The sequence below is a fragment of the Zeus faber genome (genome assembly GCF_960531495.2).
Source record: "Zeus faber genome assembly, chromosome: 19".
NCBI classification, from domain to species: domain Eukaryota; kingdom Metazoa; phylum Chordata; class Actinopteri; order Zeiformes; family Zeidae; genus Zeus; species Zeus faber.
The window spans coordinates 17,710,842-17,735,656 of NC_137206.1; the positions used below are offsets into that span (position 1 = coordinate 17,710,842).

General features: G+C 45.1%; 1 protein-coding gene across 1 annotated transcript in view; it reads left to right on the forward strand.

The window, feature by feature from the left end:
- Nucleotides 1-17,684, forward strand: part of arfgef1 (ADP-ribosylation factor guanine nucleotide-exchange factor 1 (brefeldin A-inhibited)) — a gene marked incomplete at its 3' end in the record, with an annotated part of 60,459 nt that extends 42,775 nt beyond the window's left edge. The window contains exons 15-40 of the mRNA XM_080020398.1: nt 626-827; nt 3,029-3,140; nt 3,864-4,069; nt 4,230-4,314; nt 4,670-4,835; nt 5,637-5,788; nt 5,866-5,994; nt 6,256-6,414; nt 7,173-7,317; nt 7,592-7,682; nt 8,310-8,350; nt 8,482-8,651; nt 9,328-9,479; nt 10,315-10,487; nt 10,782-10,942; nt 11,741-11,871; nt 12,274-12,403; nt 13,190-13,325; nt 13,455-13,593; nt 14,533-14,581; nt 14,711-14,870; nt 14,999-15,138; nt 15,714-15,885; nt 16,041-16,179; nt 16,701-16,818; nt 17,445-17,684. Coding sequence (XP_079876524.1) covers nt 626-827; nt 3,029-3,140; nt 3,864-4,069; nt 4,230-4,314; nt 4,670-4,835; nt 5,637-5,788; nt 5,866-5,994; nt 6,256-6,414; nt 7,173-7,317; nt 7,592-7,682; nt 8,310-8,350; nt 8,482-8,651; nt 9,328-9,479; nt 10,315-10,487; nt 10,782-10,942; nt 11,741-11,871; nt 12,274-12,403; nt 13,190-13,325; nt 13,455-13,593; nt 14,533-14,581; nt 14,711-14,870; nt 14,999-15,138; nt 15,714-15,885; nt 16,041-16,179; nt 16,701-16,818; nt 17,445-17,684 — 3,698 coding nt within the window. The remainder of the gene's footprint in view (nt 1-625; nt 828-3,028; nt 3,141-3,863; nt 4,070-4,229; nt 4,315-4,669; nt 4,836-5,636; nt 5,789-5,865; nt 5,995-6,255; nt 6,415-7,172; nt 7,318-7,591; nt 7,683-8,309; nt 8,351-8,481; nt 8,652-9,327; nt 9,480-10,314; nt 10,488-10,781; nt 10,943-11,740; nt 11,872-12,273; nt 12,404-13,189; nt 13,326-13,454; nt 13,594-14,532; nt 14,582-14,710; nt 14,871-14,998; nt 15,139-15,713; nt 15,886-16,040; nt 16,180-16,700; nt 16,819-17,444) is intronic.
- Between the last annotated feature and the right edge of the window lie 7,131 nt (nt 17,685-24,815).

Sequence of the window (24,815 nt, forward strand, 5' to 3'; positions counted from 1 at the left end):
CCTAGTGTTGCCTCTCTGGAGGAGCGCATCCCACAGTTTCCCTCCGGGGCTCAAGAAAAACCTCTCTCTCGCTCTCTCTCCCTCTCCTACTCTTTCGCTCTCTCCCACTCCTGCCTCCAGCCCCTACCAGCGGCTTTATTAAATAACACACATTCATAATGGCCTCTCCATTTCCAGAATGCAGTTCCCCGTCATGCCATGCACCTGCTATGTATGTGTACGGTAGCTGTGTCTGTTTATGTGCGTGGTGGAGTGCACGTTTGTGTTCAGGGACTGCATGTGAGTGTGTGCCTCCCCTGCTGACAATAACAGCCGAACAAGGCCGCAGGTTCGACTTGTTCATTTTCTCTCGCTATCTCTCTCTCACCCTGTTGCTTTTTCTATCTCCGCATTACTCTCGCTCCCGCTCCCTACGCTCCACTCCCTCTCTCGCGTAGCTTTAGCTTTGAGTTCACCGGTGTCGAACCTCAAGGCTGAGTCTCTAACCAACAGCGGAGTTTGAATTCAAATGTTTACCCCAGTCCTGGTTTTAGAGACAAAAAGGGCTTGTTTTGACTCAGCCGTCAGCCCCCCCCCCCCGGCCCGCCGCCTGCCGCTCTCCATCATTCCTTCTGTGCGTCCTCAGGCCAAGAGAAGCCATCGGAGCAGGAGAGCACGGAGACCAAGGCCCCCGAGACGATAAACCGCTACGGCAGCATCAACTCCCTGGACTCTACCGCCTCCTCCGGCATCGGCAGCTACAGCACCCAGATGTCTGGCACCGACAACCCCGAGCAGTTCGAGGTCCTCAAACAGCAGAAGGAGATCATCGAGCAGGGCATCGATCTGTGAGTCGGCGCTCGCGCTTCGGAAAACACGATCCAAAACACCATTGAGCGGGTGTTGATCCAGTTTCCGCGATCTGAATGCGGAGAAAACAGCATAAATGGTCATTGACTTCGGACATGTGTTATCCCTGACTGATGATAGGGAGCTAAAATAAAGTAGAGAGTGAGTACAAATATCTGAGTACATATTTAGAGTACAAACCAACCTTTGGAGTCATCCGCCATCCAGCGCATGCCAAAAAATTAAAAATTAAAAACAACTCTGAAAACTAAGGGAATCAGATGTATTTTACAAATGCTTCATTGAGGCAGAATTAACCTTCAGTCTTAACAGCTCCGTACGACTCCTTCAACATCTGGAAGATTAAGCTGGAGGAGGGTGATATCGCGGCGTCGTAAAATAATTGGAAAACAGGAAAGGACCTACCAAGGAGCTTTACGAGGAGCGCGGAATCGATGCATAATGAAGTCTGGGGAATGCATAATGGCTCTCCCAGCATATCCCCTTAAATCAGGGGTCTCAAACTACGGGCCCAGGGGCCAGATCCGGCCAGTGAGACAATTTCATACAGCCCCCCACATGTTTAGAATTTATTTGTTAAATCCGGCCCACACATGCTTTTTTTTCTCCAATTTAGATTTTTCCCCAGTCTTTAATTTCGGAGTCTATTAATCATGAAATTTCGAGCAAGGCTGTAAACTCTATGAGCATAAAAATTTATATAAATGACTTTTTATTTTGCATTCAACATTTACCAAGCAGCGCCGAACTGCGCAACTTGTCAAACATGAACACTTCAGCTTGGACCAGCAGATGCACGCCTGACAACCTACACAGGTTACAAGCTAAATAAGATTTCGGCAGCTTAATATGAATATTCAACTATTGTTTTTCTTTTCTCGATTCATCACCTTTCTGGCAAATAATAAAATATATTGCGTTTCAGTGTTGATCTACTGCAGACCAGTGTTTCTCAAGTGGGGGTACTCTTACCCCTAGGGGAAGTGCAGGGGTACTTCAAGGGGTACTCCGAAAATTTAAAAATGTGATCAAAATATTGGTTAATATATAATGTTAAAAAAAAAACATACAATGCACATACAGTACATAATGTATGCTAAAAAAAAATTTTTTAACTTCCAATGCCAGTGAAGGGGAGGTACACTACTCAACAAAATGTGAGAACCACTGATCTAGACCATGTTAACATAGTGCAGAGTCTTATGAACATTTTTAGGATTTAAACTCAATAATACACGGACAGCTGCATATGACGCCAGATGGCTGATTTAGATTGACTGAACAACTGACTGTAGCGTCACTACATACGTGCGGATTTGTCACAATTATGTGTCTGAATAATGAGACAGCAGCACACATGTATTTCTAGTTAAACAAACTATAAACTACTTTGTTTTGTTTTAACTATAAATAGAATAAATTAATAACTAAGATATAAAATAATAATGGATAGAAGATATATATATAAGATATAAATAACAATAAACATGTATTAAAGAAATTCTACTTTAAATTGCAACTGCAATTAAAACTGCATTGTCTGCTTCAAGTCTTGGCAATCAACACATCCTATAAAAGAATAAACACATGCTATATTTATATTTTATAATTCCCTTTCTTGTATTTATAATGTTCTATTCTATTCTGTTCTAAGGTTCTATAATGTTTCATTATGTAATTGTAATGTACATTGACAATTGGAAATATTCTTCACAATCAACTTGAATAAGTCAGGACTGGCCAAACATTGGGCAAAGTGTGCTTCAATGGCTGTATATAGTTTTTTTGTTATCATAGTTAATTCTAGTTTATTAAATGTATTGTTGAAAAACTAGAGCCCCCACCCTGCTGTTGAAACGGCCCCCCCTAGGAGAGAACAACCTGGCCCGGTGGCCCCCAGGTAATTGAGTTTGAGACCCCCCGCCTTAAATCCTCCCTTTGAGGCGCTGTCATCCGGGCAAAGGTTGAGGTCCCCACTCTTCCAAAGGAGAACCGCTTGGTTCCACTGTAAGGTTGCTAAATGGCACAGCTAAAGGCCCAGAACACAAACCGCCTGAAGTTCCCTTTGGAAAATGACGCTCCTATTCTATTTTTACTCCACTCGTCTTCAGTCGTCTATTTTTCTTATTACTTGTATGTGTATCAGGTACAGTGTGTTGTATCTCTGGGTTCTGCGCAGGTTCAACAAGAAACCAAAGAGAGGAATCCAGTACCTTCAGGAGCAAGGCATGCTGGGAACCACCCCGGAGGACCTCGCCCAGTTCTTGCACCAGGAAGAGAGGCTGGATTCGGTAGGATCTTTATCAGCTTTTCAGGAAACAGGGCTCCCATTTAGGGCTGGGGGGAGGGAAGACGATTTGTGAATGAGCTAATAACCCAGTCTATTCCACCCCATCAGCCTCCTCTCTTCCCCACACACACACACAACAGCATAGCTGGAAGCACAAAACCTGTAAACCACACAGGACCTTTTTTTTTTTTTTTAATCCTTATGGCTTCCCACTAACATTACACACTCGTTTACCCACTCAACGCGGACCCCAGGACCGCCTGGTAATGTTTGCCCTAATGAGAAGAGCTCTCCGCCGCCAGCAAGTCCCCGCGCCGTGGTAATCGGCCTTAAAGAGCATCCATAGAATCTGCTCCCAAACGAGTGCCCTCCACAAGCGCCGCCTCTACAACGACGACAAATAGAGTGGAGAGGGAGAGAGAGTCTAACATGCGTTTAATCTAATCTGCCCAGAGGCTTGTTGACGAGCCACTTTGGGAAATACACTGCATGCGTGTAGCATTTTAGAAAGACTGATCAATAAACACTTTTTGTTTTCGTTTTTATTGCACTTCAATTCCGTTTTCCGCTGTTATTCCTCATATCTTTGCTCATTATAACTAAATGGTACAAAAAATGCTTTTAAATGTAGATGTGGACATTTATAGACGTTTTTGCTGACCTCCTTTTTGCTCTCTCATATTTTAAGTCTGGTCGTTGACCTCGAGTTATTTTTGGGCCTCAGACTCAGGTGGGAGAGTTCCTCGGTGACAACGACCGCTTTAACAAGGAGGTGATGTACGCCTACGTGGACCAGATGGACTTCCAGGGCAAAGACTTTGTCTCGGCATTGCGTATATTCTTAGAGGGCTTCCGGCTCCCGGGGGAGGCCCAGAAGATCGACCGGCTCATGGAGAAATTCGCTGCTAGATATCTGGAATGCAACCAAGGGTGAGTCCAGATTTACCCCGGTGTGCATCAGACCTTAGAGGCGAGCATTGCTTCGCGTTTTTGTTTTTTTTTGTGTGTGTGACCGGTACACGACACGCTGCCTTTCTCATCTCTTCTCTTCTTTTTCCTTCATCCTCTCCTTCGGGGTCGTCCTTCTCAGGCAAACCTTGTTCGCTAGCGCCGACACGGCGTACGTCCTCGCCTACTCAATCATCATGTTGACAACGGACCTCCACAGTCCCCAGGTAAAGACGACCGCCTCCTGGAACGTGATTTGACAGCAAGGGCCGCCCTCTGACACACCGCCTCAGAGTCAAAACACACACACACACACACACACACACACACTCTCTCTCTCACTCTCTCTCTCTCTCTCTCTCTCTCTCTCTCTCTCTCTCTCTCTCTCTCTCTCTCTCTCACTCACTCACTCACTCACTCACTCACTCACTCACTCACTCACTCACTCACTCACTCACTCACTCACTCACTCACTCACTCACTCACTCACTCACTCACTCACTCACTCACTCACACACACACAGGGCTCAAAGACGCAGGGAGCGTCGCGTGCGAGCATCATTCGATCTGTCTCTCCTAAAGGTGAAGAACAAAATGACGAAGGAGCAGTACATCAAGATGAACCGGGGGATCAACGACAGCAAGGACCTGCCGGAGGAATACCTGTCGGCCATCTACGACGAGATCGCGGGGAAGAAGATCGCCATGAAGGAGACGAAGGAGCTCACTATCAAGTCCAACAAGCAAAGTGAGTCGTCGCTTTACCAATTCCGAGTGGTTCGCACGGTGCCACCGTTGCAGACTTTACAATCCGACGGATCTCAGAGCGGGCGATCGGTGCGAGATAACACCCAGAGTCATTTGTAGGAGGTCTTTTTGGCCCGTGAGGATATGTTAGACAATAGGAGTAACGTCAAAGATTTAAGATAAGTCGTGCCAAAGAACACGACTCAGTCTTAAATAATGCAATACAAAATACCTGTGCTTTTGCATTGTTTATTGTGTGCTTGCGTATACATCTTTTTTGCAAATGGTCTCCAATTGAGTTTTAGCCCATTTACTAGTGAGCACACTCAGTCAACATTACCCCTGACCATTTTCCTGATGATAGCTCATATTTTTAGATATTTCATATTGTTTCTATTTTCGGGTTTTGGAAAATTCGAACGACACCATTAATCATCTCCTGCTGCCGCTGAGAACTTCTATAACACATGTTTTTTTGGCGGTTACTTGATGTATTTATTTTTTGTTGGGAAACTTTGACAAAAATACAGACAAAAATAGGTTTTCCGCCATATCGTTCAAATTTCCCTAAATCTGAAAATAGCGACAATTGCACAAATGTGAGCTATCACTATGGTCCTTTCAGTTCTGGACTTCTTTCTCTGGGACTTGACTTGTGACTGTAGTTAAGTGTGTGTGTGTGTGTGTGTGTGTGTGTGTGTGTGTGTGTGTGTGTGTGTGTGTGTGTGTGTGTGTGTGTGTGTGTGTGTGTGTGTGTGTGTGTGTGTGTGTGTGTGTGTGTGTGTGTGTGTGTCCCCCCAAGACGTGGCCAGCGAGAAGCAGAGGCGTCTGCTCTACAACGTGGAGATGGAGCAGATGGCCAAAACGGCGAAAGCTCTGATGGAAGCCGTGAGCCACGTTCAAGCTCCCTTCACCAGCGCCACGCACCTGGAGCACGTCCGGCCCATGTTCAAGGTAAAAATGAAAGAGATAAGACACACTGTCCTGGTTGAATTCGGTGTAGAAATGCCTGAACCTGTGTTGCTCTTCAGCTGGCCTGGACGCCCTTCCTCGCGGCCTTCAGCGTGGGCCTGCAGGACTGTGACGACACCGAGGTGGCCTCGCTGTGCCTGGAGGGGATCCGCTGTGCCATCAGGATAGCCTGCATCTTCTCCATCCAGGTAGGACGGGAAGCAGCGCTCTCCAGGAGAACAAATATTACTAAACTCCTGTTTATTATTCATATTTGCATAAAGATAAAAATAACGCTTTATTAATTCCCTGGGGGGCTCAGGACTTGTGGGCATTAGATGATGTCATCCATGCATAGTCATTATTACAGCTGCAGAACTGCTAATGCTTTGTTTCCTTTATTTCTCTTGTCTTGCACACACACACACACACACACACACACACACACACACACATACACACTGGAACAGTTGGAGCGGGATGCCTATGTGCAGGCTCTGGCCAGGTTCACGCTGCTCACAGCCAGCTCCGGCATCGCCGAGATGAAGCAGAAGAACATCGACACCATCAAGACTCTCATCACTGTGGCCCACACCGACGGCAACTACCTGGGCAACTCCTGGCACGAGGTCCGTCCGGCTTTCTTTATCCCCTTTTCCCTCCTCCTCTCCGCTGAAGAGGTGTCGACCCGGGGCACATTACAACCGTTTTGTGTATTTACTACGCTCCTTTTGCCGACCGTGGTGGGTGAAAAGATGGGGGGGGGAATCAATTCTCACTTAGAAAGCTCGTCTCCCTGTCCAACAAGAACCTCGGGAGAATGATTTTAGTCCTAATTCCGAGAGATATTTTGGCGCAGAGGCACATTTGGTACAAAACCCCGAGATCCTGGAAGCTGCAACTCATCACAGTCACATCTGGCTGAAAATCAGGGACCATCTGTGTTGTGGTGGCGTCCTGTCTTTTTTTCCCCTCTCCATTCTGTTTCGTCTCTTGATCACGTCGCCGTTACGTGACAATTCTAGTGTCACGGGGGTGGTTCTGCAGGCATTAAGGAGCCCACGAATCCATTTTGGGATGTTCGTGAAGTGAAGGAAAATTTCAATATGTAAATTGAATGAATTCACTGTTTCGATTTTTATTTATGAATTCACTGAGACGGATTAAAACAATAAGAATTAGCTTTGTTGTCAGATCCAAAAGTAAGTAAGAATTAATAGGATGAACTCGATTTTTTTAACACACACTTTTATTGTTTTTGGGGGGGTTTTTTTGCCATTACACTCATCTCTTCCTTTTTAATTTCTGCCCCCATTCACCCGCCGCCTCTCCCTTTGTGCTGCCATTGTTTCCACGTCCTCCCCTACCCCCCGCCGTCCTCCCACAGATCATGAAGTGCATCAGTCAGCTGGAACTGGCTCAGCTCATCGGCACGGGGGTGAAGGCACGCTACATCTCAGGGACGGTGCGCAGCAAGGAGGGCTTCATCACCAGCACCAAGGAGCAGAACAGCGACGAGTACCTGGGCCTCGGTGCGTACGCAAACACACAAGACACGTCCGAATCGATGGCGGCGGATGAAGACCTGCTTTGAATTACAATTAACATTCATTTCCCAGTCGGACTTCCTTTTTAATTATGCGGGATATCGACTAGGCGTAGTTCACACCCGCGGAAGCCGGCGCCGTCATCGTTTGTGTGGGCTGGCTAAATGAATTCCTCTGCATATCTGCTTTGTAACAAAGTCATGTTAGAGTTTAGAGCTGGACGCTGTTTTCTGACGCGTCCCTCGCTCTGTCTCTCCAGTCGGAGGAACCGTGGACAGAAAGCAGATCGCCAGCATTCAGGAATCCATCGGAGAGACCAGCTCTCAGAGTGTGGTAGTGGCGGTGGACAGGTAGGGACAGGTCGCACATCAGTGCTTTCACCCAACGCGGAGCCCGGCATCTCGCAAACCCGGCGGGGCTCGGATCATCTGGAGATTCGATAAAAATGAAATAAAACTGAAATGTAGTCCGACCCGTTTTTGCTTTCCTGCTCAATATGCAAATAATCACACTTTTTTAAAATGTATTTTCCATAAAAACAACTCCATTTGATTTTACTGTAGCATCGCTGCCATGTCCAACTGGAGCTGTTTCCCTCCGTTCATTTCTTTGTGAATACCTTGGTTGCCATATGAAATAAGTTTGCGTTGAATTGAACCATATTTGAGACATAATTGTGGTTCGGCACTCTCGGGCTGAAGTGATATTGAAACTTTCAAATTTTACATGAGGACATTTTGGACAAAATGGAGATTGTGTCCTATTTAACAACTATTATGGGGTGAGTTGAGGCCATGTTGACCACATGCATCAGGACTTAATGATCAAATTATTGTTTTTACCAACAAAATACATGACAACATAACATATCACCAATGCATTGTTGTATCATTATTATTTTTTCGGGTAGTAAGGATTATGATTATTGTTTTTGTTTTGGGGATAATAAGGATTGTCTATCATTGTTTATTTTTTAGGATATTCACAGGTTCTACAAGACTGGATGGCAATGCAGTAGGTGAGTGCCGTCTGGCGTACCTTATCACTCCACACCAGATCCCTTTTCCGTCCATTTTGTCTTGGTTTCCACTGAATTTCGGCCCCCCTACCTGGATTTAAATCGAGATATGTGTTTTTCTCACACCCCAGTTGACTTTGTGCGCTGGCTGTGTGTTGTGTCCATGGATGAGCTGGCCTCGCCCACGCACCCTCGCATGTTCAGCCTGCAGAAGATCGTGGAGATCTCCTACTACAACATGGGCCGCATCAGGCTGCAGTGGTCCAGAATCTGGGAGGTCATCGGAGACCATTTCAACAAGGTGTGTGCGGATTGGTCGGCCAGGTTCCCCAGGTTTGCTGGGGAAGCGGAGGTAGAAGTAGTATTACCTTCAGCAAAGGTTTCAGCTGAAATTTGTGTAAAATCAATGGAGATTAGCGAGAGAGCATGAGAGGGAAACAGAAATATATATATTTTGGGAAACAAAAGTAGTGAAAATATATATTTTGATCTCGTACTGGCTACCTGGAGTGCCCACTATCTTGAGGCTCCACTTCTGCAAGGGCTGGGTTGTCAGCGCTCTAGCCACAGAGTGTCCTTGTCAGATTACTTTGCAGCGGATTGTCTTGTTTCTGCTCCAGTTTGCCCAATACTGTATTAATATAACCGCTGGTTTATATAAAGGGCAGCCAGGAGAGCTTTGCAGAGCTTTAGTATTCAAGAGACATTGCTTGGACTAGGAATCCGTGAATGGGGTACGGGAAATGGAACAGAAAATCATCAAACTGCTATTCTAAGAAATTTCTTTCGAATGGAAGTTTGAAAAACGTTCTAAAATCACAATAAAATACAAAAGAAACTGGGTTTGCCGGTGCTGGTGAACTGTTGCAGGAAACCTGTTCATTAGCAAGTAGTTACTCTATGTTAGAAAGAGGAGAAGGAATTGATGTCATCAAATGATCTAAAATGTTTTAAATGAGGCTGTGCTCGTATTCCAGGTCGGCTGCAATACCAATGAAGACGTTGCTATTTTCGCAGTGGACTCACTCAGGCAGCTCTCCATGAAATTTTTAGAGAAGGGAGAGCTGGCCAACTTCAGATTCCAGAAAGACTTCCTGAGGCCTTTTGAACACATCATGAAGAAGAACAGGTGAAAAAAAAAAAATATATATATATATATATATATATATATATATATATATATATATATATATATATATATATATATATATATATTACGCATGTTTTGTCTGTGAACGTGTTTGTGGGAACATAAAACCTATTTCAGTGCCATTCCCCTCATGGCAACACTTTGAATCAGCCGCCCCAGTCAGTCCAGTAGTAAGGCGGCTACAAACCCCATCTGCCCTAGATGTCTTCTACCCTCGTCTTTCTTTCTCTCTCCGTCCTTCCTCCGCCTGTCCCTTTGCTCTGTCGCTCCTTCTCTTTGCGCAGCGAGTGAGTGTCTTGTGCGCGTGTCTCCGTTGTCCCCTTTCACGCAATTCACGCAACAGTCCTCCTTCCTTTGTATGAAATTTTTCTCCCAATTCAACTTGGAATGCTCGCGGAATAGCAATCAACCATCAAATGAGTTTGATCCACTCTAAATGGCTTGCTGTAAATGCCATCTTCCCGGCAGCGCACTCTGCATTGACGCGGAGAAGCTGCCGTGCCTGCGTATCGAGCCGGCTGAGAGGCTCCAGCGGAGGGAGGATGGCAGGCGGCCATGTTAACCCATGAACACCATTGTGGCCATTATACCCACTCCCACTGGCCTGTGTCTGTTTGGGTTTGTGTGTGTGCATGAGCGGCTGTCCCTACCGGTAAAACAGAAACCATTCCTTCCTTTCATTTCCTCCTTGACTATCAAACACAAACGGGAACAATGGTCACCATGGCAACCGTTGTAGTCAGAGCTTTTGTGCTGAGGCTGATGATGGATTAGCGATTGATTCCAAATAATTACCGGTGTTGTCACCCCCCAGGTCGCCCACCATCAGAGACATGGTGGTGCGCTGCATCGCCCAGATGGTCAACTCCCAGGCTGCCAACATCCGCTCGGGGTGGAAGAACATCTTCTCCGTCTTCCACTTGGCTGCGTCGGATCAGGACGAGAGCATCGTGGAGCTGGCCTTCCAGACCACCGGACACATCGTCAGTAAGTCCAGCTCCCACAACGCTCAAAAAGCTCGTTTCTGCTGCGTGGGTGGGTCGTTTTCTAGTCTCCTTGTCCTGAACAATGTGCAAAAACTTGGTTATGTTGACGTTTTACCTGCTCCCCTTTGCTTGAGTTCCATAAGGTGTTGTGTTTGACCCTCAGCCTAAGTTCTCTCTCTGTCAAGCGTGTTCCCTTCATCTCTCCATCTCCCTCCTCCAACTTCTGTCTCTCTCTTTCTCGCTCTCTCTCTCTCTCTCTCTCCCTCTCTCTCTCCGTCTCCTATCCATCTCCCAGCGAATGTATTTGAGAAGCACTTTGCAGCCACTATCGACTCTTTCCAGGACGCGGTGAAGTGTCTGTCAGAGTTTGCCTGCAACGCCTCCTTCCCAGACACCAGCATGGAAGCCATCCGCCTCATCCGGCACTGCGCCAAATACGTGTCTGACAGACCACAGGTCAGCGTCCAGGAACGGCTTGTTGTGTTCTTATCACCACTTGAAGACACGTTTCTGTAATAGGACTTCACATATCATCCGCTAGTCACATTGTTGGGCATGGGTTCATTTAAAGAGTAAGCAACACTTTGAGATGTGAGATTTACAGATGAGATATTTGTAAACTAAACCCTGTAGCAATATCAACTTCTTATTTTATATAATAACATATTCTTATCTTATATAATTACATGGGAATAAGTTAAAATGGGAAAAATATGGCATAAACTTGGAAAGATTTATACTGGGGCTTCTTACGTTGCAACTTAATTAGTTAGAATTTATAAATACAAAGGTTGTAAAGAGTTGTGTTTTGATGGCGACGATAGCGAAATAACTATCACACACTCACTAACATCAGTTAGTTCGTTTACAAACGCTTTTTTTATGAAATATAGAAAATTTTGGGGGAGGTGCGACAGTTTTTGCATCATTGACATCCATTTCTTAAAATAACAAAACATTTATATCTTTTATGGAGATGTTTATTTTTCTTTCACATCATTTGAATTGTCCAACATTTAGAATTGTCTGTTGCTTACTCTTTCATTAATATACATGACATGTCCATGCATATGTCAGGATTGTTTACTACTGGAATACTTTTAAGTGTGAACCTCTTTTATTTGCCAAATATTGATTCAACTGGACTGTTTAAAACTGCAGGAGATTGTTATCGTCGAAGAATTCATTTGGGGGATGCCGCCCATGACTAATGTGTATCTCAGTTGAAGTACCAGATGTGTCTCTTCCCGGCAGGCCTTCAAAGACTACACCAGTGATGACATGAATGTAGCGCCGGAGGACCGGGTGTGGGTGCGCGGGTGGTTCCCCATCCTCTTCGAGCTGTCCTGCATCATCAACAGGTGTAAGCTGGACGTCCGGACCAGGTACGAGTTCCGCCCCGGATCCTCTCAATGAGTCCGGTCCGTGTTTGTGCATTGTCCCTTATGGTCAGGAAAATGGTCAGAAGTAACGCAAAAGGAGTTCTAGTGACTAATAGAGGGCTAATAGGTGATTTCACACCAGTGTGGGCCTTTAACAACGCCCATGTCTCCCATAAACCTTGAACAAGTCGGAGTTACAGTAGCTGGGCTTTTTTGGAATATAAGAAGTTGAGTGGATTTGCGGGAAAATGTGTTTACTATTTGTGGAGATGGATTTCTGTATTACTGTTGTATTATAATAATGTCTGGCAACATGAAGCCCGATCTAAACTTTGACATGAGATAACGCTTAATTAATCCCGGGGGGGGGGATTCATGAACATTGCAACGTGTGCCGCCCTCCAGGGGGCTGACAGTGATGTTTGAGGTGATGAAGACTTACGGCAACACCTTCGAGAAGCACTGGTGGCAGGACCTGTTCCGAATCGTCTTCCGGATCTTTGACAACATGAAGCTTCCCGAACAACAAACGGAGGTGTGTTTGACCCAGATGCAGCCACGCTGTCGAGGGTTTAAGGATTCGGATTAGGATTTTAGATTATATTTGAAGGTAAAACGTTTTTGTTTTCCCCCCCCCCACCCAGACATAATTTTTAACTGTCCACAGACACAACCCCACTGAACGTATTACTGTTGAGAAACTTACCACTCTGCTGCAACTTCTAACCGTGCTTAAATGCAGTTCAATTGGGTAAACATTATGCCTTAAATCTCATTTTTGAGAATTGAAGCCCACACTAATATTCACACGTGTGTAAGACTATTTTTTGAACATGTTTAGAATAACAGTAATATCACATTTTATTAAAAAATATAAAAATGCATATGCTGCAGGACATCCGAAAGCGTAACGCTGGCAACAGCAGGTTGCCTGGAGGAAGCGATGCAATTTCCTGTTTCTAGTCTCTTACATTAGCGTGGATGCAGCCAAAAAGACCAACAAAACCATTGCAAACCATTTTTTTTTTTTTTTTTACATGTTGCATGTTTTTTAAGGCTTATGATGTTGCCCTGTTGGACTGTATTTAAGCACAGTGAGAAGCTTGAGCAAAGTGGTAAGTTTCTCAACAGTAAAACGTTCATCGAGGTTGTGCTTTGAACAGCTTTTAATGAGGGCTGGGTTGAAAAATAGCCGAACAATCGTTTAAATAATCCCTGTGGTGAGACATTACATTCAAGTAGTACATTTTAGTGTGCAGTGTTAATTCTAATGCTCACTGGGGCCATACTAACTTTGCCTCCGTGTTGCCTGCGTCCTCAGAAAGCAGAGTGGATGACCACAACCTGCAACCACGCCCTGTACGCCATCTGCGACGTCTTCACGCAGTACTTTGAGTCTCTGAGCGACGTCCTGCTGGACGACATCCTGGCCCAGCTGTACTGGTGTGTGCAGCAAGGTGAGAGTTCGTAATCCCCCAATCAGCGGGTCAGCAATGACGTCTTTCTTTTGTACTCACTTCACTTCTCCCTCTCTCTCTCTCTCTCTCCATCCTTTCTTTCCACTTCTTGTCACTTCCTGTCTCCAGACAACGAGCAGCTGGCCCGTTCGGGCACCAACTGTCTGGAGAACGTGGTCATCCTCAACGGGGAGAAGTTCACCCCCGAAACCTGGGGCAAGACCTGCAACTGCATGCTGGACATCTTCAAGACCACCATACCTCACATGTAAGCTCATCAGCAAAGACGATGGACATATTACTGTTATCTGTTTACTACTATCAGTACGCTATTTGGTTAAGTTATCTTCACTTATCTGTATACCCCGATCAGCCACAACATTAAAACCACAGACAGGTGAAGTGAACAACATTGATCATCTGGTTCCAATGGCACCTGTCAAGGGGTGGGATATATTAGGCAGCAAGTTAACGGTCACTTCTTGAAGTTGATGTGTTGGAAGCAGGAAAAATGGACAAGCGTAGGGATCTGAGGGACAAATTGTGATGAACGACTGCGTCAGAGCATCTCCAAAACAGCAGGTCTTGTGGGGTGTTCCCACTATGCAGTGGTTAGAACCTACCAAAAGTGGTCCAAGGAAGGACAACGGGTGAACCTGTGACAGGGCCCAAGGCTTTTTCTTTATTTTTTAAATTTAATTATTATTATTTATTTTTTTTGCCCATGGCTCAGATCCTTATGCTTGCCCATTTTTCCTGCTTTACATTTACATTTACATTTAGTCATTTAGCAGACGCTTTTATCCAAAGCGACTTACAAGGGAGAATAACATTCAAGCTACACAAGCTGCTTCCAACTCATCAACTTCAAGAACTGACTGTTCACTTGCTGCCTTATCTATCCCACCCCTTGACAGATGCCATTGGAATGAGATGAGGAATGTTATTCACTTCACTTGTCAGGGGTGTGTGTGGGTGTGTGTGGGTGTGTGTGTGTGTGTGTGTGTGCGTGCGCGCAATTTAAAAATGAGACCATCTCAACATGGGCTGGTGGCAGGAAGAAATTGTAATTAATCATAATTGTATCATCTAAATAACACGTAGGATTGGGAGTGTGCCTGCAAATGTCGTCCATCCATCATCATCGGTCGGAAATTAAATGATTTGGTCTGTGGTTTAACTCCATGAACTCTGTCCTGCTCGTCAGGCTGCTGACGTGGAGACCAGAGGGAGATCCCATGACGCCACAGGATCTGGTGGGGAAAAAAAAAACGCCGCTCACTTCCACTTCCGCTTTCCGTGCGCGTATTTCATTCCGGCGCACGCGCAATGAGTCCGACGATAAACACGACGCCCTAACGTCTCGTATTCCGCTTTGCTCCCAGGACTCCCTCTCCCAGAAGTCGGTGGACATCCAGTCGCGCTCTGAGGACCAGCATTCCATCAGCAGCGGAGACCGGGCCTCCATGGAGAGCCGCCGGCACAGTCAGTACAGCGCCGCGTTGGGCGTCTGCGAGGACGGCCCTAGGAGCAGGATCGCCATCAGTCAGTCCAGCTGGGTTTTTATTTTACATTCACTCTTTTAAATCCTGTCTTGTGGCTGTGTGTGATTAACGTGTTTGTGTGTGTGTGTGTGTGTGTGTGTGTGTGTGTGCGCGCGCGCGCGTGTGCAGAAGTGCAGGAGCAGCGCTTGTTCTCAGCCTTGCTGATAAAGTGTGTGGTGCAGCTGGAGCTGATCCAGACCATCGACAACATCGTCTTCTTCCCGGCCACCAGCAAGAAGGAGGACGCAGAGAACTTTGCTGCCGCTCAGGTGGAGGTTCCCCACAGCAGACATTCCCTCATGGCTGACTTTTTAAATTGTATTTATTTTTTATTTTTTGAGGTAAAATTATGGAAATTGGCATAAATTGCAAATCAACTTCAAACGATGAAGTAAGAGTCGTATGTCATCACTTCCTAGGATAAAACAATTCTGCATTTCACGGAAATAACTGGAAAAATAAACCTTTTTTTATTTTACTCTGCTATTGTTTGGGTACAAGTAAAACAAAAAACGAGACTTTGAGTACAGTGACCACCAAACAAAATCAGTACTTTGTGACGATCCACTGACGCTGGCGTCTCAGTGAAGGGGCGACTCAGTGAATTTGGACGTTTAATACTGAAAAAAGTCGCAGCAATTTAGCAAAAGTATTGCCTCTCGCTAATATTGCAGAGATTGGTCGAATTTCAATTCATTACGATTGCAAAATCGTGATTTCCAAGAGGGACTAACTTAGTCGGGCCTCATACCAACATAAATGTTCAGTATTTAGTACCTGTGTATTAGTCCTACACGGTAAAATCACTTATACTGTTTGTTTTGTTGTTGTTTTTTTCAACTAGCGGGACGCCCCGCAGGCAGCCGACGTCCCCGTGGAGACCCAGGACCACGGCATGTACCACTTCCTGACCTCGGAGCAGCTCTTCAAGCTGCTGGACTGTCTGCTGGAGTCGCACCGTTTCGCCAAGGCCTTCAACTCCAACAACGAGCAGAGGACTCTGCTGTGGAAAGCGGGTGGGTGGTGGGGATGGAAATGCAGTTGTTCCCGACGTTGACAGTTGTGGTGGGGAAAATCCGTCGAGCAGACCCTCACCGCGGTTTCCCACTTAGTCGATTTTCACAACTGAAACATCTTAAATGTGGATGTGTGTGTGTGTTTGTGTAACAAGGATTCAAGGGGAAGTCGAAGCCCAACCTGCTGAAGCAGGAGACCAGCAGCCTGGCGTGCGGGCTGCGCATCCTGTTCCGCATGTACATGGACGAGAGGCGCCAGGACGCCTGGGACGAGGTCCAGAAACGCCTCCTCAAGTAAGAGCCCCCAAACCCCGCCACGCTCCTCCTTCCGGCCTAATAATATCCCCATTTGATACATAGAAGGCATCGTTCTCCTACGTTATCCCTTTAAAATGTAAATAATTATGTAAATAATGTGATTCAGGTTGTTGTGACGACATTTTGTATTTTGAAACAACATTAAACATTGTTTTGAAGATGTGGAAAATGGGAACGAGGCCCCAGCCGCTGAGGGGGCTGCCCTTACTTTTAATGACAGCAGAAAGCAGGCGTTGCTATGGGGACGCGCTGTCAACGTCTCCTGGTGTAATGCTAATTGCTAACGCTACGTCCCCAGTACAAGGTTTCTACGCCTCGATATCTGGAAGTTTCGCGGTGAACTAAACCCCGTTGTACGCCTTTCAACATCTGAGGTTTGCAGAGACGCGGAAATAAAATAATCCCCGTGATCCACGTCACGCGTTGGCCGTGGCCCAAGGGGCCGAGGCCTCCCAAATAAACAAACTGCACCGTGACGTGATCTCCATGTCGTGCAGCGTGTGCAGCGAGGCCGTGGCGTACTTCCTGGCGCTGACCTCCGAGAGCCACAGAGAAGCCTGGACCAACCTGCTGCTCCTCTTCCTCACCAAGGTGCTGAAGATCAGCGACGAGAGGGTAAGCAGCAAAATCCAAAATGGCGTCTTTGGCTTCTGGTCTTATTGATGTCCGCGTATTATAAATAGGCACACGGAGACTTCCCCTGTACTGCATATACTGTATATCACGGAATACTATCAGATCAATATTCAATTTTAAAATAAATAAAATACATTTCTATTAATGATATTGATAAATGCATATTTATATAGTGTATTTATTTATTAGTTATATGTTGTTGTTTTTTTAATAAAAACAATCACAAAAACGACTAATAATAATAAAGACTAATTTAAAACAATATTTTGGTGTAATATCACGATTTCACGTTCTTTCCCCGGTTTTGAAGCCTGAATGACACTAATGTGGCTGAATGTTCTGTGATTTTAAAACAACTATTATTAATAACTGGTTGATGTCTCAAAGCGCTGCATCCTGACACGTTGTGGGGTCTGAAAGCTCATGCACTGATCCCCAAAATGAAGGTCATGATATGAAACAGGACGTTCTGTCCCAAGACCTAATAATATGTTTTGTTGAATACGGTTGAAATAAACTCTCCACTGATAGTTTGCCTGACGGGTTCCGTGTTGGGGTTCCTTGCGTCACTAAAAGCCGACCTCTCTGCCCTGGTCCCCCCCCAGTTCAAGGTCCACGCGTCCAGGTATTACCCGCTGCTGTGCGAGATCATGCAGTTCGACCTGATCCCGGAGCTGCGCACCGTGCTGCGCAAGTTCTACCTGCGCATCGGCCTCGTGTTCCACATCGCGCAGCTGCCCGCGCCAGAGGCGGAGCGGGAGGCGGAGGAGGCCCCGCCCGCACGCGCAGCGCTGGAGACGAACGCGGAGGTGGGGGAGGAGGCCGGGGAGGAGGAGGCCCAGTGAGGGTGCACCGCACGCAGGGGCTCCACCGGGGGCAGTGAGGGGCGGGGGTGGCCTTCCGACGACGGCGGCATTCATTTCCTTTTTCTATTTTTTTATGTTGGAAACGAGATTGATCTTGGTCCCCTCTCACCCCAATCGACACCGTCACCAGACACACAAACACACACACACACACACACACACACATTCACATATATGCACATGCACACGGTGACGAACTGTTTGTCACGTCACGATGAAGGTGATGCCACTGGAAATACACCGACTACTGATTCGCGTCGTCACCGACCGATTCCTCTGAAGTCACGTCCCGGGGGTTTGTCGGGACAGGGACACATTTCGAGAGAAGCGCGTGCGACTTACTGTATGTTTTTAAAAAGTAAAGAAGTGAACGGCTTGGACATATTCAAGGACTCTTGGAAGCGTGACGCGGTTCGCACACGGCGCTGGCACCCGTCAGCGTTGGCACCCGGTGGACGACGCCATTTGTACAGATCTGACGCTCTGTAATATAACCCTAAACACTAGAATTCATTTATTTTTGTTTATTTTTCTTTTTATTTCTCACTTTCTCTCTCTCTCTCTCTCGCACTCTCCTGGATTTGCTGCACTTGATCTTTTTTTTTTTGTTTTTTTTTTGTTTTTTGAATGCACTAGAGATTTTACTTTTTTTGTGGTAATTTATTTGAGCGTACCATCACTCGCAGATTGTCCGACCGCACCCGACGAGATTTGTAACCGAGCGAGGCGGCGGAAAAGTGAAGGGTTTAAATTATTCCATTTTATATGTTCTTAGGCTTTTTAAACTGGGACGGATAGATGATCACTGCGCTCCGGAAACTGGAAGGGAAGATGTCACCTTTTCATGTTTGGACTTAGTTGTTTGTTTGTTTGGTTTTTTTTTTCCTTCTGTGTACAAAATCAAAAAAATATATATATTTAATTTGTTTCTCTCTCGCTCTCTCTCGCTCTCTCTTTGGTTTGGGGAACCGCTCTATGTATTGAGAAAATGAGTAACTGTTAGCTGTGCTTTAAAAGTGTGTGGATGGGACGCATTTCTGCTCATGGATGTAGAGAAAACAAAATGTATATGGTACAGCAATGTAAAGTTTTCTATGTTGCAAAAAAGATTATGTACAACTTTCTGTACAGTACATCATCTGGCATCCTAATCAGGTTCTAGGTCAATAAAGTTTTTGAACTTGGTTGATTTGAAATGCCGAGTCGTCCCTTTTAAGTTGGCATTGCCAAGCTTTGAACTTTTTGATCAATGACCCGCCAAGGAAATATGGAAATACTACAAATATTTTACTTAATAAAAGGTATATTCATAACAATGAAAAAAAAAAAGTGCTATTGTCACAGGTTTATCTGCAATCTCATGTTAACATTAATACATTAAATTAAAAGATTTGAACTTTAATTTGACTGAGCAGTTGTTCTAAAAAGGCTCAAAGGAGGGGAGACCACGCATTATTTAAAATGCAACAAGGGATTAGATTTATTCAACTAAATACAACAGCTATAGAGATGCACAATGAGATGTGGATGTGGGATCAGTCGTGGAGGCTGGGAAGCAACCTAGTTACGCAAGACTCGCAGGCGATTGGCGTTTTTTAAGTAATCCGTTAAATCAGGGAACTGGATAGAAGTACTTCCACAGTTAATACTTTAATAACGTTTACTTCTGTACTTTTACTTAAGTAATTCCTTGTTTATATATTAAAAAAAAAAAAGCTCTGAGTGCTTCTTCCACTTCACACTGACTGAAATTGAATATTTATTTTGTACTTTTTTTCAGTTGGTGCGTTTGAACTCATACTGTTAGGTAATCTATTACTTTCTCCTTTCTACCCGAGTATTCTACAGGCTACACTTAAAAAAAGGTTTTTCTTTTCAACATTATTTCATTTGGACCAATAAGAGCAGCTGTTACATGTACTTGCAGATGAATGATCTTTAAATCCATGATGAACAATGGATCATTATGGATTTATTATGGATTTAATTTATTAATACATTCACGTTCACTGTTTGAAAACTCTGCTGCTTAACTTTTAATCAGATGATGATCAATTATTAATATAGAGACGTTGAACTTTGTGCCGAATGCCTTTTTTTACTGGAGGATACAATGATCATACATTAGGATTTTCAAAGGTAATTTACACTCTTTAGTTCAATAATTGAGGAATCGATTGGATCAAAAACGTTACAATACTTTGCATTTGCGTTGACATTTAAATTCTCCAATGAAGACCAAGATCACATTTCATTACATTACATTTAATGGCATTACATTTATTCGCATTTTACCACATGAAATTACATTTAATAACATTAAATGAAATTATATTAGCTAATATCGATCTATCTATCATGTCCGTCTACATGTATACAACTAAAGTTAAACTACACAGTTGTCTGTCTGTAGTTTTTTTTTTGGTTTTAAATCTGATTTTATGGCATTTTATTATCTATCTCACATATCATGACATTATGAAATGCTCTCTTCCCGTGCATTTAGTATTTTGATTCAAATATAAAGGGTAATTGATACTAACAAAGGGATAATACATTTTTTTTAATAAATGTAATATTTTCAAACACCGCATTATTTAGCTATGTGAAATAATATACAGAAACTATTATTAGGGGTGCAGCCCGGAGCCCCCTATTCGTATTGTTATTGCGCAGCGTTTTAGTTTTTTTTTAATCTCTGCGTTCAACTACAGGACGCACAGCCATGGTTGAGGTCTCGTGAGATCGGTTATCGATCTAACAGGTTATCGATCTACTTTTGGAGCATAAATGATGAAAAACCATTGAAAAGCCACTTGCGAGCGCGACACCTAAACAGACAGCTTGAGCCAGGGCTGCGTTTAAATGAAAACTTGCGCTGCATTTTACAAAACATGTGACACGAACAGCCAACCGTGCAGCAGGAGCACCGGCGCTTCCTCCGCTCTCTCCCCGGCCGCGCCGCTCTCTGGCCAGGCAGCGTGTAGCGGGGGTATGAGGCCCCCTGGAGCTGACGAACCTTGGAATATGGATCCTCGAAAACCTTTGATACAGTATGTACCTCCCATCACTAAACTGGACCCTGTGTATTGCTGCCTGCAGCTATATTTACTATTATTTAGAATATTAATAATATATATTATTTATAATATGTAGTTATGATCATTTTATGAGTCATAAACATATTCTTCTAATTATGTCATTAGATCATACCTCAAGAAGTCACACACACCCTTTCCCTATGGTATTGGTTTCTTCCAAAAGTCAATCAATGCTGGAGGAGACGCAGGCTACAGCTTTGGATTCCTTTTGGAGCCTTGCAGGCAGATGAAGGCATGAAAATCCACCACTTGGGTCTCTCTCTCTAGTTATATCAGTGTGTGTAGCTGTTATTTTCAAAAGGTAAACAGCAGTGACAAGCTACTGCTGCACTCCAAAACCTCTTATTAAACACCAAACAGGGTTTTAAACATAACAAAAAAACAAGCTGATGTGATTAAAATAAAAAGAAAATGCTTAGGCTTAGTGGAAACCAGAGGTGGTTTGACAGGTTCCTGGAAAGCTGCAGAGGCTGCAGGTCGTCATTCCAACCTAACGCTGACCGATGAATTGAGCGGCTGTGGTGTTGGCTGGAAATGCTTTGCCTCCGTAGCTCTCCGGCAACATGTTCGCCCATCCTGACTGAAACAGCGCTACACGAGTTACTCCGTTTCTCCTTGCAGTTTCTCCTTGCAAAAAGACAAGACCGCAGAGAGAGCCCTTGACCTGCCGTACCTTGGAGTCCAACTCTGCTGCTCTGCATTTCAGACAGTGATCTGCAGGTAACAGCCACTGCTCCACACATGTCCGGCATCCAACCAGAGACATTCAACCGGAAAACATGGGCTCGGCCGTTGCAGAGCTGCGAGGTTTAGTAGTTACTTTGAATACAAAATAAGAGCATTAACCGAAGGCTATGTTTTGGTGCAGACAGGCATCTGGCATCACTGCTGTGCTTTTGGTCTCTGCGAGCTCAGGCAGCTGGTTTATTGTTAAATTTGACGTCTTGGAGGCTCTCGGCGGCTTGCTTTAGTTGGTCGATTTTACCAATGACCTCCTAATCTCAAACTGTCAACGGTCCTTCGACTTAACTGAAGGAACAGAAAAGGATTCAAGATTTTTTCTAATGATGCATATGAACAAATGTTTAAATATCTTTCTGGATATTTTATCAATGTTTGTTTTACTCTGTAAAAGTGTCAACCTGTGAGACATTCTCTAATAAGTTTTTCACTAATAATGATTGTACATGTGAACTAATGAAAAAAGTTGAGTCACTGGCACGCTCACAACCTAAATCTAGACACTTTTTTTTTTTTATTCATTCATGATTTTTGCCTCAAAAGTTTTATAACCTTGCTTTAGATCTTCTTCCATTCTGGAACTCCACATCGCATCATATTCAGAGATGGCCTCGATTCTTCTGGAGTTCTGTTGCGAGTACCGGGAACCTTAGGAGTCAGAAAGCATTTACTTGACCTCCGTTTTAAAAATCAACATTAACGTTAATTAGAAACCACAAATTAGAAGCAAGTTTCTGATCAGACAACTTACTTCTCGTGCGCTCCGAGTCCACTATTTAATTTCCTTGGCTGTCTGTCAGGGTCATCGGGTCATCACCTTTGCTGCTATTCAATCAACAGTTGCATGGTGGAGCTCCAGGTGACGCGCGTGGTGTTTCGGTGGCAGCAGAGGCAGGAGGTGGGGGGGGCGGCGCGCGAAGACAAAGGGAACGGCAGCCGTGGCGGTGGGCGGGGCTCCACTTGCAGGGAGCTGCCTTTGATCTGGGTCTCCGCGGACCTCGTCGTGACCGCGATGTAAACGAGGGACGGTGCAAAAACGCCCTGTTGGCTCTGGAAATATTGCGGCGTTTGCGTTATCTGTAATGTCCAGACCACCGCCATGGACCTGTTGAGTCGGATAGAAGGAAAAAATACCGTCAATTTTAAAGAACATTGTGATTAAGCTGCAAAATGACTAATGCCCGCCTCTCAGATTTACAGTAGTGATTACAACAACAGGTTTGCACCAATAAAATGATTGAAAACAAAAATATGTATCATAGTTCAACACACTTTAAACAATGAGATATGTGCGCATAGTGCACGGCGAAACCACAACAAATATCCTTACGTGCAAAACTCTCAATTATACCTTGAACAATGACAGCACCTGAAAAATCCTGCATGTCCTGTCCACAGACATCATGTCATGCCATCGTCCTTCAGTGTAACCCGTTTGCCTCCTCGAAAGAGAGCCAAACCTTTCCCGTTGCCGTTCCCCGCCGACATCCAAAATACACTCGCGAGAGAATGACAAAGGGCAGCGCGGCCTCTGATGACATCCTGTATATGTGGCCGTCAAGCTTGTGGGAGCAACTTCCGGGTCACAACAAAAAAATTAAAATAAATCAATGCAAAATTGAGAACGAAGGTTTCCACACACGTATTTTAATTCCCCATTTCCATTTATAAGCACAGCAAAGAAAATCAGATAACAGATTTCCTATTTTCAAACCAAAAAAAAAACGGGTCGTTTTCCGTTTTTTTGTTTCCCGATTTCGGTTTTCTCATTTCAAAACGAAACTCCGTCGGCCGCCAAGCACACGGACCTGGTCGCTTATCAGCTCCTCACGTTGTTGTGGTGATTCCTCCTCCTCCCCCCGTAGCCCACTGAGGACCGAGGGGGGCTCCGCTCATTGACCAGCTCTGGATATCCGTCCCCGCTGGAGCAATCTGACGAGAAAATAATTTCTTTCATTTTTTAAGCAGTTTTCATTTGAATTCAAACATGTGCGATTTGAAATCGGCATCAATCGGTTTCTACTGACGGTTTTCTTCCGCCATGATCAGCTTCCTGATCCTGCGTCGCTGTTCCCGGAGTAGAGCCTGTTGGTGGATGTCCGGGCCACCCTCATCCCTAGAGGGGTGGAGGTACGCATGGCGTGCCTCCTCCTGGTCTGGAAAGCAGAGAAGCTCATCAGTCGCACGTGGTTATTTTTCCAGTGAACAGTATCAGCGGTGTTGACGGCGGACTTTGACATATATTTCTTTGGGACGGCAGGTTATCATTACTGCTATGTCGTTTTTGTTTTTTTTGTCACACTATGGGAAGTTCTGGATGCAGAGAGACTTGGGAGGAACACCCTCCTGGTTCTTATCAAAGTCCCTCTACCACTTGGCTTCCTTTCAGACAAAACACAAGTGAATTTGAATGCTCCTAAAATGTGTTTCCTTCCACCTGATCTCGGTTCATGGCGCAGGCCCATTTTGCGCTGCGGTGTGTGGGCCGTGGTCCTCTTACTCATCCTGCTCGTCGCTGAACTCCAGGACTCGCCGTCGCTGGGACTCGCTGGCCTCAGCTCCTCCTGCACAACATTCACGCCCAGCGGAGGACATCCACAGATTCACGCCATTCGTATTGCATTATCCACTCTACCGTTACGAAGCCGACAGTTAAAGCACTTGCTAATACAATACTGGGAAGATTGATTTGCACCCAACATCTAACCAGGAAACAGTGTAATATAATAATACTCTTTGCTCATCCTCTCCTCACATGTTGGTAGTTATTCCTCCTCCTCCCCCTGTAGACCAATGAGGACCGAGGGGGGCTCTGCCCATTGACCAGCTCTGGATATTCGTCCCGGCTGGAGCAATCTGACAAGCGAAAAGAAAAGAGGCGAGGGGCTTCCTTATTTTTGTTCAATTTGTGTCATTGGAAATAGGTTCAAATCTCTTCCGACTGACTGTTTTCTGTCGCCATGATCAGGTTCCTGATCCTGCGCTGCTGTTCCCGGAGTAGATCCTGTCGCTGGATGGCCAGGCTCCCCTCATCGCTAGCGGGGAGGGGGTACACATGCCGTACCTCTGCATTGGGACCCCGAGAGGGGGCATACACAGAAACAGACGCAGAGAGCGAAACTGAATGAATGAGTCAAAACCCGACCGTAATTATTCCGTCCAGTTGCTGCAGATCGCAGCTGGTTAGGGTTAGTCTCACTGCGTGTGACTGATTCAGCAATCAGCCATCATGTGGCCTGTGTGGTAGAGAGAGCGAAGTGCACTCTAA